We start from the raw sequence: 17,743 nt of genomic DNA, 5'->3' as shown, positions 1-17,743 counted from the left end.
CTTTGGGGATCATTGTGGTTGATGGAGGGCACAAAGTGGAATGGAAGCATAAACCCTTTGGAGATGACGCCATCCTTTGCACCTATCTCCTTATCTCCAAAACGAATAGCAATGGTACTTGTGCGTCCTTTTTGTGACTTGCTTTTGGGTTGCTTTTCCTGCTTTCTGGACACTTGAAATGAGTCCGGTTTGCGTGCTCCTCTCCTTCCATCTCCCCCCATGCCTTTTCAATCGGGGGGCCAATTAGTTTCACAAATGAGGGCCCCGCGGTGCCAGGGTGGATTTGTTCCGGGCCTGCGGTCCAGCCGAGGGGCATTGTCCCTTTCCTCCCCTCCTGCTGACCACCTTTCTTCTCAGCCGCAGCGGGGGCGACTTAAGGGAGACTTCGGTGCCCACTCCCCAGCTGGCCCGGGGGCAGCCGAGGCCTCAGACCCCTGACCTTTGCCCTGATCCTGCTGGCGTTTTGAAAGTTACAGACCAGAGGGTTGCATACCGTGCGGGATTTGCCTCCCTTTGTGGGCAGGGACACTTTTGTTGCCGGCAGGTTTTGGGAACCGGGGAGAGTTGGACATCGGTGGGCTTGGCGGGGGGAGCGCGGCTTTTTTTTGTTCCCACCAAAACGGAGAATGAGATAAGAAGAGACTCTGCATTGAGAGCAGGGCTTGCATCTCTCAATGTGTGTCTCTCATTCTTCGGTCATTCTTCCAGGAGGGTTATCTCGGCCTCCCTTTTCCACCCACCGATCGGAGGATGCGTCCCATTTTGTTGCGTTCATCTCTCCAACAATGAATCTCCTCCTTTCATTGGAAGGACCCCACCTTGTTGATTATTCACTTTCACTCTGGATTTTGGGGGAAGGAGGGAGAGCACCCAGACCCCATTTTTTGTTCTGATATTTTATCCTTACATTTTGGGGAGAAGAGAACTGGGACCCCCCCCCCCCCAATTTCCCTTAGACTGTGTCCTTATTTTGGGGAGTTGGAGAGAACTGCAACTTTTTCGGAGACTTCATCTTTACTCTTTTGGGGAAAGAACTGGAGCCCTAGATTTTTCAGAGATCTTATTCTTAAATTTTAGGGAGAAGAGAGCAAGGACACCAAGTGATTCAGAGACCTTTTCCATACGTTTTGGGAAAAACTGGGGCCCCAAATTTCCCTTAAATCAGCCTTTCTCAATCTTGGGGTCAGGACCCCTGGGGAGGTCGTGAGGGGGTGTCAGAGGGATTGCCAAAGACTATCAGAAAACACAGTATTTTATTTTGGTCCTGGGGGTTCTGTGTGGGGAGTTTGGCCCAATTCTATCATTGGTGAAGTTTCTATTGTTTGGCCCAATTCTATCATTGGTGGAGTTGGTGGAGGGCGACTAAAATGATCAAGGGTCTGGAGAACAAGCCCTATGAGGAGCGGCTTAAGGAGCCGGGCATGTTTAGCCTGAAGAAGAGAAGGCTGAGAGGAGACATAATAGCCATGTATAAATATGTGAGAGGAAGCCACAGGGAGGAGGGAGCAAGCTTATTTTCTGCTTCCTTGGAGACTAGGACGCAATGGAACAATGGCTTCAAACTACAAGAGAGGAGATTCCATCTGAACATGAGGAAGAACTTCCTGACTGTGAGAGCCGTTCAGCAGTGGAACTCTCTGCCCTGGAGTGTGGTGGAGGCTCCTTCTTTGGAAGCTTTTAAACAGAGGTTGGATGGCCATCTGTCAAGGGTGATTTGAATGCAATATTCCTGCTTCTTGGCAGAATGGGGTTGGACTGGATGGCCCAGGAGGTCTGTTGTGCCAGTCAGCTTTCGTATGATATTGTTTCTAGCACCCACTTTTTGCTTGATGTTCAGGCAGTGCTTCTTGTAGGTCAGAGCATGGTCCAGAGTGACTCCAGGTATTTGGGTGTGTTGCAGTGCTCCAGTGGGATTCCTTCCCAGGTAATAATCCTCAGAGCTCAGGATGCTTGTCTGTTCTTGAGATGAAAAGCACCTGTCTGTGTTTTAGATGGGTTGGGGATCAGCTGGTTTTCCCTGTAATAGGCAGTAAGAGCACCTAGAGCTTTGGAGAGCTTCTGTTCAACCATCTCAAAGCTCCCTGCCTGGGCGGTGATGGCACGATCATCAGCACAGATGAAACTCTCTGTCCCTTCTGGCAGTGGCTGGTCATTTGTGTAGATGTTGAACATGGATGGAGCAAGCACGCTCCCCTGAGGCAGGCCGTTCTTCTGTTTCCGCCATCTGCTTCTCTGGCCCTGGAACTCAACAAAAAAGCTCCTGTTTTGTAGCAGGTTTCCTATGAGGCGGGTGAGGTGGTAGTCCTTTGTGATATTATACATTTTCCTCAGGAGGAGGCGGTGATTCACAGTATCATAGGCTGCTGACAGGTCTATGAAGACAGCTCCTGTGATCTGCTGCCTTTCAAAGCCATCTTCTATGCGCTGAGTCAGGTTCAGCACTTGCGATGTGCAGCTTTTGCCTTTCCTGAAGCCAGCTTGCTGTGGGATCAGACATGGGTCTATTTTTTCCGCAATTCTATGCAAAATAAGTCTCTCCAGAACTTTGTAGAGGTGGCACAACAGGGAGATTGGTTCTGACACAATAAATACATAAATAAATAATCCTTATTATTTGGGGGAGAAGAGAACTGGGACCCCCACATTTTTCTTCTTCTCCTGCTGCTTGTTTCGCATTTCATTCCCAGTCACAAGTCTCTCCTCGGAAACTTTATTTCCCTCTGCCTTCTTTCCAATTGATTGACAAAATTAGCAAATCCATTCATGTTCTTTTCATTATACGACTCCCAATAAATCCCACCCTGGACAGAGGCAGGGAGGGGAGAGAAAGGGGGGAATGAGTAAGAGAGGGAGAGAGAGAGAAAGAGAGAGAGAGCATGGAGCTTAATGAGCAAGTGAGCTGACAAATTTGTTTACTGTAGGTGGAGACGCTCTATAACGAAATGCATTTGCGTCTGCTCCATACAAAGCAACCCTGGGGCTTTTCTCTCTCTTTATTTTTAGGGGGGGGGGAGCACGGAGTGGGATATAAATTGAACCGGAGAAGTAAGCAGAGCTGACAGCTGAGGAGCACCATTCCCTCCTCCTCGCTCCCAACTTTGGTCGTTAAAACTCTTCGTTCCATAATGATTTTGTGCAAAAGTAAATTTTTAATCCGGTTCATCCGAAGTGCAAGAACTCTTCCGACTTCTCTGTTTTGCTTTTTTGCAAACAGCTTTTCATAGAATCATAGAGTCCTTGAGTTGGAAGAGACCTTGTTGCCCATCCAGTCCAACCCCATTCAGCCAAAAAGCAGGAATATTGCATTCAAAGCATCCCAACAGATGGCCATCCAGCCTCTGTTTAAAAGCCTCCAAAGAAAGAGCCTCCGCCACACTCCAGGGCAGAGAGTTCCACTGCTGAACAGCTCTCACAGTCAGGAAGTTCTAGATCACACAGGAAGATGGTTCTAGATCACACTTGCTTAGAATCACAGAATCATAGTGTTCAAGGGGATCCCAAGGACCATCTAGTCCAACCCTTTGCCATGCAGAAAGACACATTGGAAGCACTTCAAGGAGATGTCCACCCAACTTCCAAAGATGGAAAGCCCACCTCTCTCTGAGATGTCCATTCCACTGTCCACAGCTCTTACACTCAAGGCATTCCTGCTAATCATAGAATCCTAGAGTTGGAAGAGACCTTGTTGCCCAATGAGTCCAACCCCATTCTGCCAAAAAGCAGGAATATTGCATTCAAAGCACCCCCAACAGATGGCCATCCAGCCTCTGTTTCAAAGCTTCCAAAGAAGGAGCCTCCACCACACTCCAGGGCAGAGAGTTCCACTGCTGAACAGCTCTCACAGTCAGGAAGTTCTTTCTCATGTTCAGATGGAATCTCCTCTCTTGTAGTTTGAAGCCACTGTTCCACGTCCTAGGCAGGACAGCAGAAAATAAGTTCGCTCCCTCCTCCCTATGACTTCCTCTCACATACTTATACATTTCTATCATGTATCATATCAGCCTTCTCTTCTGCAGGCTAAACATGAGGGCAACTAAAATGATTAAGGGTCTGGAGAACAAGCCCTATGAGGATTGGCTTAAGGAGCTGGGCATGTTTAGCCTGAAGAAGAGAAGGCTGAGAGGAGACATGATAGCCATGTGTAAATATGTGAGAGGAAGCCACAGGGAGGAGGGAGCAAGCGTGTTTACTGCTTCCATGGAGATTAGGACAAGGAACAATGGCTTCAAACTACAAGAAAGGAGATTCCACCTGAACATGAGGAAGAACTTCCTGACTGTGAGAGCCGTTCAGCAGTGGAACTCTCTGCCCTGGAGTGTGGTGGAGGCTCCTTCTTTGGAAGCTTTGAAACAGAGGCTGGATGGCCATCTGTCAGGGGTGATTTGAATGCAATATTCCTGCTTCTTGGCAGAATGGGGTTGGACTGGATGGCCCAGGAGGTCTCTTCCAATTCTTCGATTCTATGATTCTATGATTCTATGCCCAGCTCTTTAAGCCACTCCTCATAGGGCTTGTTTTCCAGACCATGGATCATTTGAGTCGCCCTCCTCTGGACATATTCCATCTTGTCAACATCTCCCTTCAATTGTGGTGCCCAGAATTGGACACAGTGTGATTCCACCTGTGATCTAACCAAGACAGAAGAAAGCATGAGTAGCATAACTTCCCTAGATCTAGACACTAGACTCCTATCGATGCAGGCCAAAATCTCATTGGCTTTGTTTGGCAGTGCATCACATTGTGGAACCTGCAAGTATATTGGCTTTTGTGTTGGTGTAGGTTTTTTCGGGCTATATGTCCATGTTCTTGAGGCATTCTCTACTGATGTTTCACCTGCCTCTGTGGCAAGCATCCTCAGAGGTAGTGAGCCCAAAAAAACCCCAACAACAACCCAGTGATTCCGGCCATGAAAGCCTTCAACAATATATTGGGTTTTGCATGACTTTTTGTGAAATGTTGTATTCTTAGATAAACCATAATACTCAGCTTGCTTTCTGAAAGGCATCATGTGTTAGTACTTAAAGAGAATTGATTGTATGTCAGTTGTCAACCATGGACATGCCCCTATATCAAGCAGGGGCAAACTACAGCCTTCCAGGTGTTTTGGACTTCAACTCCCACCATTCCTAACAGCCTCGGGCCCCTTCCTTCTCTTAAGCGGCTGAGGGGGGGAAGGAAATAGCCTGAGGCTGTTAGGAATTGTAGGAGTTGAAGTCCAAAACACCTGGAGGGAAGGCCCAAGTTTGCCCATGCCTGCCCTATATGCTGTTGGGCGAGTTCTATATAAGCAGGTGTGCCTGTAGCTTAGAAGGTTTCAGTGCTAGTTCACCTCAGTCTGAGGTAAACCTCAGTGGGAGAAAGGTCTCAGTCTGTCAGAAGGCCTCATAGTGTGAGGTAGTCCTTAATCTGAGAGAGAAGGCCTCACAGTGTGAGGTGGACCCTCCTTATAAACATATAGCAGAGTAACCTATTAGCATCAGCGTGACCCAGCACCAGTAGCCCAAAGTGATAAAAAGAACAAAAACACAAAGACCAATGTTATCTCTTCCTTAGGAGGCTTTTCTTTATAGCAGAACAATATGGTTGAAATATTTACAAGAACAAGGTTTCCATAACACAAAAAAGTTCTTTATACTTCCTTTTTTGCTTCCACGCTGGGCTTCTTTCTTGTGCAAACAGCTTCACTCTCACAGAGCCTCTTCTCACACTGAACTTACACAGGAGCTTCACAAAGTAGCTTTACACATGAGGCCTTCAGCCTGGGGCTTCTCTCACTGAAGCTTCTCACATTCTGAGACCTTTTCACAGACTAAGGCCTACCTCACACAGAGGCTTCTCTCACAGACTAAGGCCTACCTCACACAGAAGCCTTCTCACACAGACGAAGGTCTAACTCACACTGTGAGGCTTGCTGTCACAGACTAAGGCCTACCTCACACAGAAGCCTTCTCACACAGACGAAGGTCTAACTCACACTGTGAGGCCTGCTGTCACAGACTAAGGCCTACCTCACACAGAAGCCTTCTTACACAGACGAAGGTCTAACTCACACTGTGAGGCCTGCTGTCACAGACTAAGGCCTGCCTCACACAGAGGCTTCTCTCACAGTTGAAGTCCTAGCTCACTTAGATACTTCCCCACACAGACTAAGGCCTATCTCACACAGAGGCATCTCTCACAGACTAAGTCCTAGCTCACATAGATACCTCCCCACGCAGACTAAGGCCTACCTCACACTGTGAGGCCTCCTCACAGACTGGGACCTTTTCCCACTGAGATTTACCTCAGACTGAGTAGAACTAACACTGAGACCTGCGCACCTACTTATATAGAACCTGTGCTAAATCAGTGCATCCATTTAACCCTTTCAGTGGGTTACATTTTTGTAATGCAAAATATCTAGTTAATTTTAAATATTTCTGACATGTGCATATTTATATTTATATTTATTTCATAACACCAGTGGATTGGGGAGTTGAAATTAGTGGCATTGAGTCCCAAAATGTCCTTACAGGACCCATACCCATGGAATATGCATCTAGACTTCATATGGATACACAAAACTACAAATAATACCAAACCTTATTGAAATGAAGGACTTCTGGCCCAAGAATACAATAGAGGACCTAGAAAATGCCTAGGGATGGACTATTTCGTTAGGCCTGGATAAATGAAAACACGGATAAATGAGCCCTATTGAAATGAAGAACCTAAGAATACCACAGCATAGAGTGATATGAGAAGACTAAGAAAGTGCTTAGAGAGATGGACTTTGTTGAATGTGGATCAATGAACCCATATATACCGGTCCCATGCATTCAGGGGGTTGTACTGTATATGAGGTGGGTTGTTTCCAAAAAGGGAAGGATGGAGATATGAACAAGCACCAAATGCACACCAGAAAGATAAAGCTGCGCGGTACATTGTGCAATCAACCCAATGCCTTTTGCATCCTCTTAAGATGCAGACAGAGACCTGTCTCCCACGGAGATGCTGCCGTGCTGCAGGGTTTTGCATCAGGAGAGAAGGAGGCAGGCGCTTCTTGAATGAAAAAAGAGGGTTGTTTTTTTATCAGAAAAAAACAAATGCATTGGCAGTCTCTGAGATACAAGAAAGCTGCTTGCATTAATGAGAATGCCTCTATACAAAGATATTGGTTGGATTGGTTCAGGGCCCACTGTTCACAGTGTAAAGTTGAACTTTCCTATACTGGAGACTCAGAGGCTCATCCGTTCAGGGCTCATCTCCATTGTGGGTCCATCTGATGGGGGAGGTAACCATTCTGGACTTCCCCAGAGCCAATGGTTTTATCCTTGGAGAGCTTTCAAGGAGCTCTCAAAGGTACTGGATGTGTTAAGGAACAGGCTTCAAACCTTGGAGAGCTCCTTTCAGGCTTGGACTGAAACCTGGAATGGAGTCCCCTCCATGCTGACATTTATGTCAGCATGGAGGTGAACTCACTCCAGGTTTCAATCCAAGCCTGAAATGAACTCTCCAAGGTTTGAAACCTGTTCCCTAACATATCCAGTACCTAGGAGAGCAACTTTACTGCTGGGAGAAAACCTGGGATGGATCCACTGGCCCAATGGCATGAACTCCCAACAGCCACAACTATTCAATTGTGACCTGCTCCAAAATCCTAAAGGGAAGGTCGATGTCCATTTGTGGATACCAGGTCAATAGTTTCCCAAAGTTACTGACTGACGGAGGCGGATTTGGGTCAGAGTCTTGTTCATTTGTATCATGTCAAGGGGTTTGTTTTCTTCTGATGTGGAGAGAGGTGGGTCTCCATGACCAAGCCAGGACTCAAACTTTGGTCTGCAAAGAGAGGTGGGTCCTCATGACCAAGCCAGGATTCAAATTTTGGTCTGCAAAGAGAGATGGGTCTCCATGACTAAGCCAGGATTCAAACTTTGGTCTGCAAAGAGAGGTGGGTCTACATGACCAAGCCAGGATTCAAACTTTGGTCTGCAAAGAGCGGTGGGTCTCCATGACCAAAGCAGGATTCAATCTTTGGTCTGCAAAGAGAGGTGGGTCTCCATGACCAAGCCAGGACTCAAACTTTGGTCTGCAAAGAGATGTGGGTCTCCATGACCAAGCCAAAATTCAAACTTTGGTCTGTAAAATTGTGGTCCAGTGCTCACACGATGCTGGCTCTCAGATCTTACTATCCTACCTTAAATTTCTTTACTGATCCATCTGTTGTTCTCCTTGATTTTTCCTCCCTGTTTAAGTGTTTCAGGGAAGCTCTGGTGGCCACCACCAAAGCCCTTCAGGAACCAGCATGTGTCCCATTCATCCTTGGAGACACATTATACCAGGCATAGTCAAGGTAGCCCATACGTGTGTTATCCCATCTTGAATGGAGACTGCTGTTCTGTTGCTCCCAACAGCAAGAGAGAAAGCAGCCCAGATGGGCTTCTCTTGACTTGCTTGGTATGATCCAGTGCACAAATGTCTCCTGGGTGTGGTAGTTTCATGAAATCAGAGAGCTCTGTCGCTTGGATTCCTTAGAATGGAGAAGTAGAATCCAAGAGCTGTAACGGATTAGGATGGACAAGATCCAAGTGACGCCGGTCATCGTGGTCCAAAGTCTTCTTGGGAATGGAGAGACTCAACTTGCCTCCCCATTGCCCAGAATCCTCTATGTCTTGCAAAAATGAGGCCAGTGGATGATATTAGACATAGAACCCAGTTCCATATTGCAGTCAATAGACACCACAAAGCAGAGTGGAGTCAGATGCTACAAATCCCTTGGAGATTATGTCCTTCATTGTGTCAATCTCCTTGGCCAGCAACCACCATGTCAGACTACACAGAGAAGCCATTGAAATCCACAAGCATGTGGACAATTTCAACAGAAAGGAGGAGACCATGAAAATGAACAAAATCTGACTACCAGTATTAAAAAACTCTAAAATTACAACAGCAAAACAGCAGAGAGGAAACAACCAGGCACATCTTAACACCTCTCAACAAAAGATTTTCCCAGGCTCAGCCAGGCCTTTAAATGCTAATGAAGGTGGTCAGTTGAAACATTCACACCTAACTGCAGCAGAGAAGAGCTCTTTGCCCCACCCCAGCCATTCCACAGATATCTAAACCCATTGTCCTAATTCCAACAGACCTCACTACCTCTGAGGATGCTTGCCATAGATGCAGGCGAAACATCAGGAGAAAATGCCTCTAAAACATGGCCATATCGCCCGAAAAACCCCACAAGAACCTAATCTCCTTGGCATTGCAATGCATCTATCTGCTTGACTCCATGCTCCAGATTTTGCAACAGCTCGATGTCTTCTGTTTTTTGCAAGGCTCCCAGGATCCAAAGCAGAAATGTGCTCCCCAAAACTGGCATTTGGATGCCCTCCTGCAGAAACCCACATTGAACATTGGCCAAACTTGGGCTTTTGTGGCGGCAGCCTTGGCAATGCTCCCAGCGCCTTGCAGACATCTTCCATTTCTGGCAGGCAAACGTAGAGCGAATTGCATGTGGTTTCATTTCTTTTTGCACCCCCTTAAGAGCCCAACGGGTCCCATGATTGCCTTGGAGGAGCTAATAAATCGCTAATATAATTTTCTCAATTATTTTATGCCCCCCTTTCCTATGTTTGAAAAGGAGGGAGTCTGTTGTGTTTTTGTTTTTATTAAGCCTCATGTTCCGCTCACTTTAATCTTCCCAGGGCTAATGCAATTTGTACTGACTCATAACATTTTTTTCCAGAGCAATCAAGAATGCATAAACAAAAGCAAATTGTTTAATGGCGCAAAGGTCACCGGCTATTTGTTATTGACGACGTGTAAATATTGGGTTCGAGATGGAAAGGGGGAGATTTACCGCCTCCATTGGTCGTTCCCTGGGTTTTTGCAAAGGGAGGACAAGATGAGTGCATTGCCACCCTCGAATAAAAAGTCTTCTTACCCATAAGATGTCCGAAACCCCCAAGTTTCTAAAATTGCAGGAAATTAAAGCTTCAGTTGAGTATTTTGACACTTTGGGCACCCCAAACAAATAATAATAATAATAATAATAATAATAATAATAATAATAGGAAGTGTCCGATGTGTCATCCAATACAACAGCCAGCAGAGTGATCTTGTTTGCTGTGGACTCATTTTGTTGTGTTTCAAATAATAATAATAACAATAATAATAATAATAATAATAATTTATTTATAAGCCGCCACCATCTCCCCAAGGGGACTCGGGGTGGCTTACATGACGCCAAGCACAACAATTACATCAAAGCATACATAAAACATAAAATATTAGATCAATAATATATTATAAAAATAAAAAATAAAATAAAAGCAATGCAAGATAAGCACACAATGCAAAATAAAATCACAATAGTCGATCATGATGGGCAGGGCCAAGGGAAAGCAAAGCTATTGCAGTTTCAAAATGCATGATACAACAGAGTAAACAACAACAACACCTCTAATATCCTAGGCCCTTGGGAAGAGCCCGATATTCAGAGACGAATCCCAGACACTTGGACCTAATCTGCGTGTGTGCTGTGTTGTTATGTACATAGAAAATAATAATAATAATAATAATAATAATAATAATATATCTCTAATGATAATCATAATACCTCTAATATCCTAGGCCCTTGGGAAGAGCCTGATATTAAGGGATGAATCCCAGACACTTGGACCTCATGTGCACGTGTGCTGTGATCCTATGTGCATGTACTAAATGATGATGATAATAATAATAATAATACTGCAAAGACTCTGGCACAAGCCAATAAAGGTGGTCCCACTAGTAATCGGCACACTGGGCGCAGTGCCTAAAGACCTTGGCCTGCACTTAAAAACAATCAGCACTGACAAACCACCTGTCAGCTGCAAAAAGGCACCCTACTGTGATCTGCATGCATTATTTGCTGATACATCCCACAGTCAAAGGCACTTGGGAAGTGTCTGACATGTGATCCAATACAAAAGTCAGCAGAGTGATCTTGTTTGCTGTGGACTCATCTTGTTGTGTTTCAAATAATAATAATATATATCTAATAATAATAATAATAATAATAATAATAATAATAATACCATAGTCCCTTGGAAAGAGCCTGATATTCAGAGACAAATCCCAGACACTTGGACCTAATATGCATGTATGTGCATTCTTATGTACATAAAAAATAATAATATTTAGTCTGTGCTGACCTTCCACAGATAGATAGATAGATAGATAGATAGATAAGATAGATAGATAGATAGATAGATAGATAGATAGATAGATAGATAGGTTGGTAGATAGGTTGGTAGATAGGTTGGTAGATAGATAGGTAGGTAGATAGATAGGTAGGTAGGTGACATCCAGCCTTTTGTATTATTATTATTATTATTATTATTATTGTCATTATTATTAATTATTATTATTAATTATTATTATTATTAATTATTGTTATTATTTTTGTCATTATTATTATTATTAATAATAATAATAATAATAATAATAATAGCAGAAACCCAAGGGGTCATCACGGAGGCCCTCAGTATGCTTCACAGAGGCCCAAGGGCTGGATGGCCATCTGTCAGGGGTGCTTTGATTGTGCTTTTCCTGCATGGCAGAAAGGGGTTGGACTAGATGGCCTATGTGGTCTCTTCCATCTCTGTTATTCTATGATTCTATCATGAGGTTAAAACACATTAAAATAATTATTTTCAGTAAAACATAGGCCTAAATTCGAGTCTGAAAATGACCTGCTGGAAGAGATCGGTCTTAACTGCTGTTGTTAATTCCTCCTCAAGATAAAACTGGAGTCAGTGGTTTTTTAATTCACTCCTCCGCAATCATTAATATTTTTTATTTTGCCTATATATTAGAAAGATATTTTGCAAATACCTTAGTGGATTTTTTCCCCAATTTAAACTGACGAAGGTTAAGTGCCGCCGTCGCGCTCGCGTCGAAATGCTTCTCCCTTTTGCTCTAAACTCGCCATCTCCTCTTTTAATTTGCCTCTTATATTATTTTATTCTAATTTCCTCCTTAACTGCGACGGTTTGGGTTTCATTAGCAAAGGAAACGCTTGGCTAATATGGCCTTTTTGGCATAACTGCTTTTTGATATTACTCTCCGTCTTCAAAGTCTCCGCATTAGCACCTATTCCTTGGATGAGGGGCCCATTTTGCCGATTGAAAGGGGAAAATGCAGCAATCTGAATAAAACGCAGCAATTAAGCTCAGATTTGCTTTTTGCAGAATTCCCTCTTTGGCTGGAAATCGTACCTAGAAAGAGCTAAGTTAGGATTTGAGGAGTTAATTGATGAACAGTGCTCTCCGTTTGATGTTTTGGAGATACTATTTCATAATATGTGCTTTTTTCCCCGAGTTACTCATCCCTTTGGCCACAATAATAGCAATCTCAAAAAGGCACAAAAGGACTGGGATAAAAATTTCGGATTGTGAAAGGAGAATTTGTCTCCATTCTGCTTCAGACTCTCAATAATTGGTCAAACCAAATGCAGTGCAGCTCAAAATGCTGCAATAAATTTGTACAGGTTGCAAAATGTTGATCCACATTTCTTTAACACTGGTTCTGGGTGCATCTACGCTGCCGAGTTAATCCAGTTTGATACCCCATTAGCTTCCATGGTTCAATGTTATGGAATGGTGGGAGTTGTAGATTTGCAATGTATTTAGCCTTCTCTGACTTCCAGGATTCCATAACACGAAGCCGAAATTCCTGCCAAGCCCTGATCTCTGCTGTCATATAATGCCTGCAGTTTGAACTACATTGAGCAATGGTCTACACCAGACATGAGCAAACTTTGGTCCTCCAGTAAGTGGCTGGGGGGGGGGGGGGGGAGGAAGGGACCTGAGCCTGTTAGGAATGGTGGGAGTTGACATCCAAAATACTTGGAGGACCAAAGTTTGCCCGTGCCCGATTTACACTGTCTATATAATGCAATTTCAAACTGCATTGTGTGGTAGTATAGATCCAGCTCAAGCTGATCTTCCACTCCTAGTTCCACTTTTGTCCTTCAACTGGAAATGTGGCTTGTTCTGGAGTGTGCAGAGGAGCCGTCATAATAATAATAATAATAATATTGTCGAAGGCTTTCATGGCTGGAATCACTAGGTTCTTGTGGGTTTTTTCGGGCTATAGAGCCATGTTCTAGAGGCATTTCTCCTGACGTTTCGCCTGCATCTATGGCAAGCATCCTCAGAGGTTGAGAAGGTCTGTTGGAAGTAGGAAAAATGGGTTTATATATCTGTGGAATGGCTGGGGTGGGGCAAGGAGCTCTTCCCTGCTGCAGTTAGGTGTGAATGTTTAGCTGATCACCTTCATTAGCATTTGAAGGCCTGCCTGAGTCTGGGAAAATCTGTTGCTGGGAGGTGTTCATCTGTGCCTGGTTGTTTCCTCTCTGTTGTTTAGCTGTTATAATTTTAGAGTTTTTTAATACTGGTAGCCAGATTTTGTTCATTTTCATGTTTCTTCCTTTCTGTTGAAATTGTCCACATGCTTGTGGATTTCAATGGCTTCTCTGTGTAGTCTGAAATGGTGGTTGTTGGTGTGGTCCAGCATCTCTGTGTTCTCAAATAATATGCTGTGTCCAGGCTGGTTCATCGGGTGCTCTGCTATGGCTGACTTCTCTGGTTGAAGGAGTCTGCAGTGCCTTTCATGTTCCTTGATGCGTGTCTGGGCAATGCTGCGTTTGGTGGTCCCTCTGTAGACTTGTCCACAGCTGCATGGTATACGGTAGACTCCTGCAGAGGTGAGAGGATCCCTCTTGTCCTTTGCTGAACGTAGCATTTGTTGGATTTTCTTGGTGGGTTTGTAGATTGTTTGTAATAATAATAATAACACAATAATAATAATAATATAATAATATAATAATAATATAATAATATAATAATAATAATAATACAATAACAACACTTGGGAAGTGACCAACATGTGATCCAATACAACAGCCAGCAGAGTGATCTTGTCTGCTGTGGACTCATCTTGTTGTGTTCCAAATAATCATCATCATCATCATCATCTGATGAAACCATCGATCATCTCCTCAGCTGTTGCAAGAAAATCACGCAGACGGACTACAAACAGAGGCACAACTCTGTGGCCCAAATGATTCATTGGAACTTATGTCACAAGTACCACCTGCCAGTAGTAAAGAACTGGTAAGGGGATCATAAACCTGCAAAGGAAGTGGAAAATGAACACGCAAAAATACTGTGGGACTTTCAAATCCAGACTGACAAAGTTTTGGAACACAATACACTAGACATCACAATTGCGGAAAAGAAAATTTTTTGATTATTGATGTTGCCATACCAGGTGAGTTACATTGATGAAAAACAACAGGAAAAACTCAGCCGTTATCAAGACCTCAAAATCGAACTGCAAAGGCTCTGGCATAAATCAGCACAGGTGGTCCCAGTGGTCATCGGCACACTGGGTGCCGTACCAAAAGATCTCAGCTGGCGTTTAGAAACAATAAACAAAGACAAAATCACAATGTGTCAACTGCAAAAGACCACCTGACTTGGATCTGCATGCATCATTCGATAATAATAATAATAATAATAATAATAATAATAATAATAATAATAAACTTTATTTCTACCCCGCCAATACATCACACAGTCCTAGACGCTTGGGAAGTGTTTGACTTGTGATTTTGTGATACGAAATCCAGCATATAGATCTCGTTTGCTGTGACATACTGTGCTTTTGTGTCATTAAAATGATAGTAGTAGTAATAATAATAATAGTAATAAGTAGTAGTGGTAGTTGTATAGTTTTGTTTGTTACCCTCTCCTCCTCAAGGCTCAATGGGGAGTACAGACAGAGATGCTGCTTAGGAGACTCAGGATCCTATGTCTGATGGCAACCCTTCCTCTTGTTTCAGGCTCCGACATGGCGGTCTTCTGCCTTCTCTGCGGGAAACGCTTCCAGACTCAGACGGCCTTGCAGCAGCACATGGAGGTGCACGCCGGAGTGCGCAGCTACATTTGCAGCGAGTGCAACCGCACTTTCCCCAGCCACACCGCTCTCAAGAGGCACCTGCGCTCCCATACAGGTAAGATGGCAGAAGCAGAAGTGAGGGGAAGTTGGGGGCATACATCACCCAGGAATGGGCCCTGTTTGGGGTAGTTAACATTGGGGAGAAGAGCGAATGGGAAGCAATTTGGATGAGGAAGGAACCAAGTGGCCTTGGCTGCAAGAGGGACCAAGCAAGAGTGTGTTTACAAAGGGGGCATGACCTCTTCTTCCTTCTCCTTGGAGCCCAGACCAGCTGCATTTACATTATTTTGCAGCTGCTGGGATGGAAGGCTTTGGATAAGGCCTTCCCCCATCCAAAGTCATTTTTAATGTGCATCCTGATAGGATAATAATAATAGTACTTTACTTACTTAGGCGATCCCTCGCTTTTCGAGGATGATTGTCTTCCAGTGTTCTTGTGGGTCCGTATGTGACTGTGGAGCCCTATTCTTGCTCTGCATCTTCTTCCGCAGTGAGGGCATTGGTTTCCAAGTGGAAGGCAGTCTCGGTCGGGGTTGGCTTGATGCACCTTCCTCTTGGCACGCTTCTCCCTTTCGCCCTCCATTCGTGCCTCTTCAAATTCTGCAGCACTGCTGGTCACAGCTGACCTCCAGCAGGAGCAGTCAAGGGCCAGGGCTTCCCAGTTCTCAGTGTCTATGCCAGAGTTTTTAAGGTTGACTTTGAGGCCATCTTTCAATCTCTTTTCCTGTCCACCAACATTCCGTTTTCCATTCTTAAGTTTGGAGTAGAGCAACTGCTTTGGGAGACGGTGGTCAGGCATCCGGACAACGTGGCCGGTCCAGCGGAGTTGATGGTGGAGGACCATCACTTCAATGCTGGTGGTCTTTGCTTCTTCCAGCACACTGACGTTTGTCCGCTTGTCTTCCCAAGAGATTTGCGGGATTTTCTGGAGGCAGCGCTGATGGAATCGTTCCAGGAGTTGCATGTGACGCCTGTAGACAGTCCACGTCTCACAGGCATAGAGCAGGGTTGGGAGGACAATAGCTTTATAAACAAGCCCCTTGGTATCCCTATGGATGTCCCGGTCCTCAAACACTCTCTGCTTCATTCAGAAAAATGCTGCGCTTGCAGAGCTCAGGCGGTGTTTTATTTCGGTATCAATGTTGACTTTAATAATAATAAAACTTTATTTGTATACTGCTCTATCTCCCCGAGGGGACTCAGAGTGGTTCCCAGGTAAAAATCACAAAACATACAAAGTAAAAACAACATAACCATAAGATTAACAAAACAAAATATGCATAAAAATTGTCACCATAACACACATATATTAAAAGGATATTAAAAGGATGGCATCCCTCAACTTCCTACAAAAAGTAGATAGTGGTACCAGTTTTATCATGGCGCTTTTGGTGACTAGGGCATGTTGTCCATGATGGAAAACATCCTTTCTCTCCCTCTTTCTCTGCAACATTCAGTATTTCTCATACTTAGTAATGTTTTGCTTTAGCTGAGTTTTCCATCGATGTCAGTTGGAATGGCAAACCCATTCCAGGTATTAGCCCAGTTTGTAAAGGAGCTAGCCAAGGTGCTGAATCCTTCCTTCCATGTGTTCAGCACCTTGGACAGCTGTTTAGAGCAGTGTTTCTCAACCTGGGGGTCGGGACCCCCGTGGGGGTTGTGAGGGGGTATCAGAGGGGTCGCCAAAGACCATCAGAAACATAGTATTTTCCGTTGGTCATGGGGGTTCTGTGTGGAAAGTTTGGTCCAATTCTATCGGTGGGGTTCAGAATACTATTTCATTGTGGGTGAACTATAAATCCCAACAATTACAACTCCCAAATGGCAAGGTCTGTTTTCTCCAAACTCTACCATTGTTCACATTTGGGCATATTGAGTACTTGTGCCAAGTTTGATCCAGATCCATCATTGCTTGAGTCCACAGTGTTATCTGGGTGTAGGTGAACTACAACTCCAAAAAAACTCAAGGTCAATGTCCACCAGACCTTCCCAGTATTTTCTCTTGGTCATGGGAATTCTGTGTGCCCAGTTTGATTCAATTCCATCACTGGTGGAGTTCAGAAGGCTCTGTGATTTTAGGTGAAGTATAAATTCCAGCAACTCCAGCATTACCAAATGACAAAATCAATCACACCCAACTCCACCAGGATTCAAATTTGGGCGTATTGGGTATTTGTGCCAAATGTGTTCCAGTGACTGAAAATACATCCTGCATATCAGATATTTAGATTACGAATCATAACAGTAGCAAAATTACAGTTGTGAAGTAGCAACGAAAATAACATGGTTGGGGGTGACCACAACATGAGGACCTGTACTAAGGGGTCGCGGCATTAGGAATTTTGAGAACCACTGGTTTAGAGGAACATTTGGCTCATTCCCAGTGACTCCCATTTGAATGGGCTGGAGAAATCATGATAAGCATTAGCCTGGTTTTAGTGACAGCTTGCCAAGGTATTCAACTCTCTCCCTTAAGAGGTTTTAGAAACTTTGAGTATTCCTTTAAAAGCCAGGACAAAACTTAAAGAACATTTGCTATCCCGCTAATGTGGGTCCCACCAGCTACTCCAAGTGTTGGTCCTTTGCACACAGTGCAAAAGATATGCTCTGAATGTTGGCTTCCAAAAGATACACTTAGGGCTGGGCGGTTTCGTTTCGTAATTTCATAATTCGTTAAAAATTCGTTATTTTTTTTGATAACGAAGTGATATTGAACCATTCAGGAGCAACTAAAAAACGAAACGAATTTTTCCAATTC

General features: G+C 44.2%; 1 protein-coding gene across 1 annotated transcript in view; it reads left to right on the top strand.

Moving 5' to 3' along the window:
- The window catches only part of ZBTB16 (zinc finger and BTB domain containing 16), a 242,480-nt gene that overhangs the window by 206,243 nt on the left and 18,494 nt on the right, over positions 1–17,743 (top strand). Inside the window, exon 5 of the mRNA XM_060787438.2 lies at positions 14,870–15,040. Coding sequence (XP_060643421.2) covers positions 14,870–15,040 — 171 coding nt within the window. The remainder of the gene's footprint in view (positions 1–14,869; positions 15,041–17,743) is intronic.

This window comes from Anolis sagrei, chromosome 7 (genome assembly GCF_037176765.1).
Source record: "Anolis sagrei isolate rAnoSag1 chromosome 7, rAnoSag1.mat, whole genome shotgun sequence".
NCBI classification, from domain to species: domain Eukaryota; kingdom Metazoa; phylum Chordata; class Lepidosauria; order Squamata; family Dactyloidae; genus Anolis; species Anolis sagrei.
This window is presented reverse-complemented; position numbering and strand designations above follow the sequence as displayed.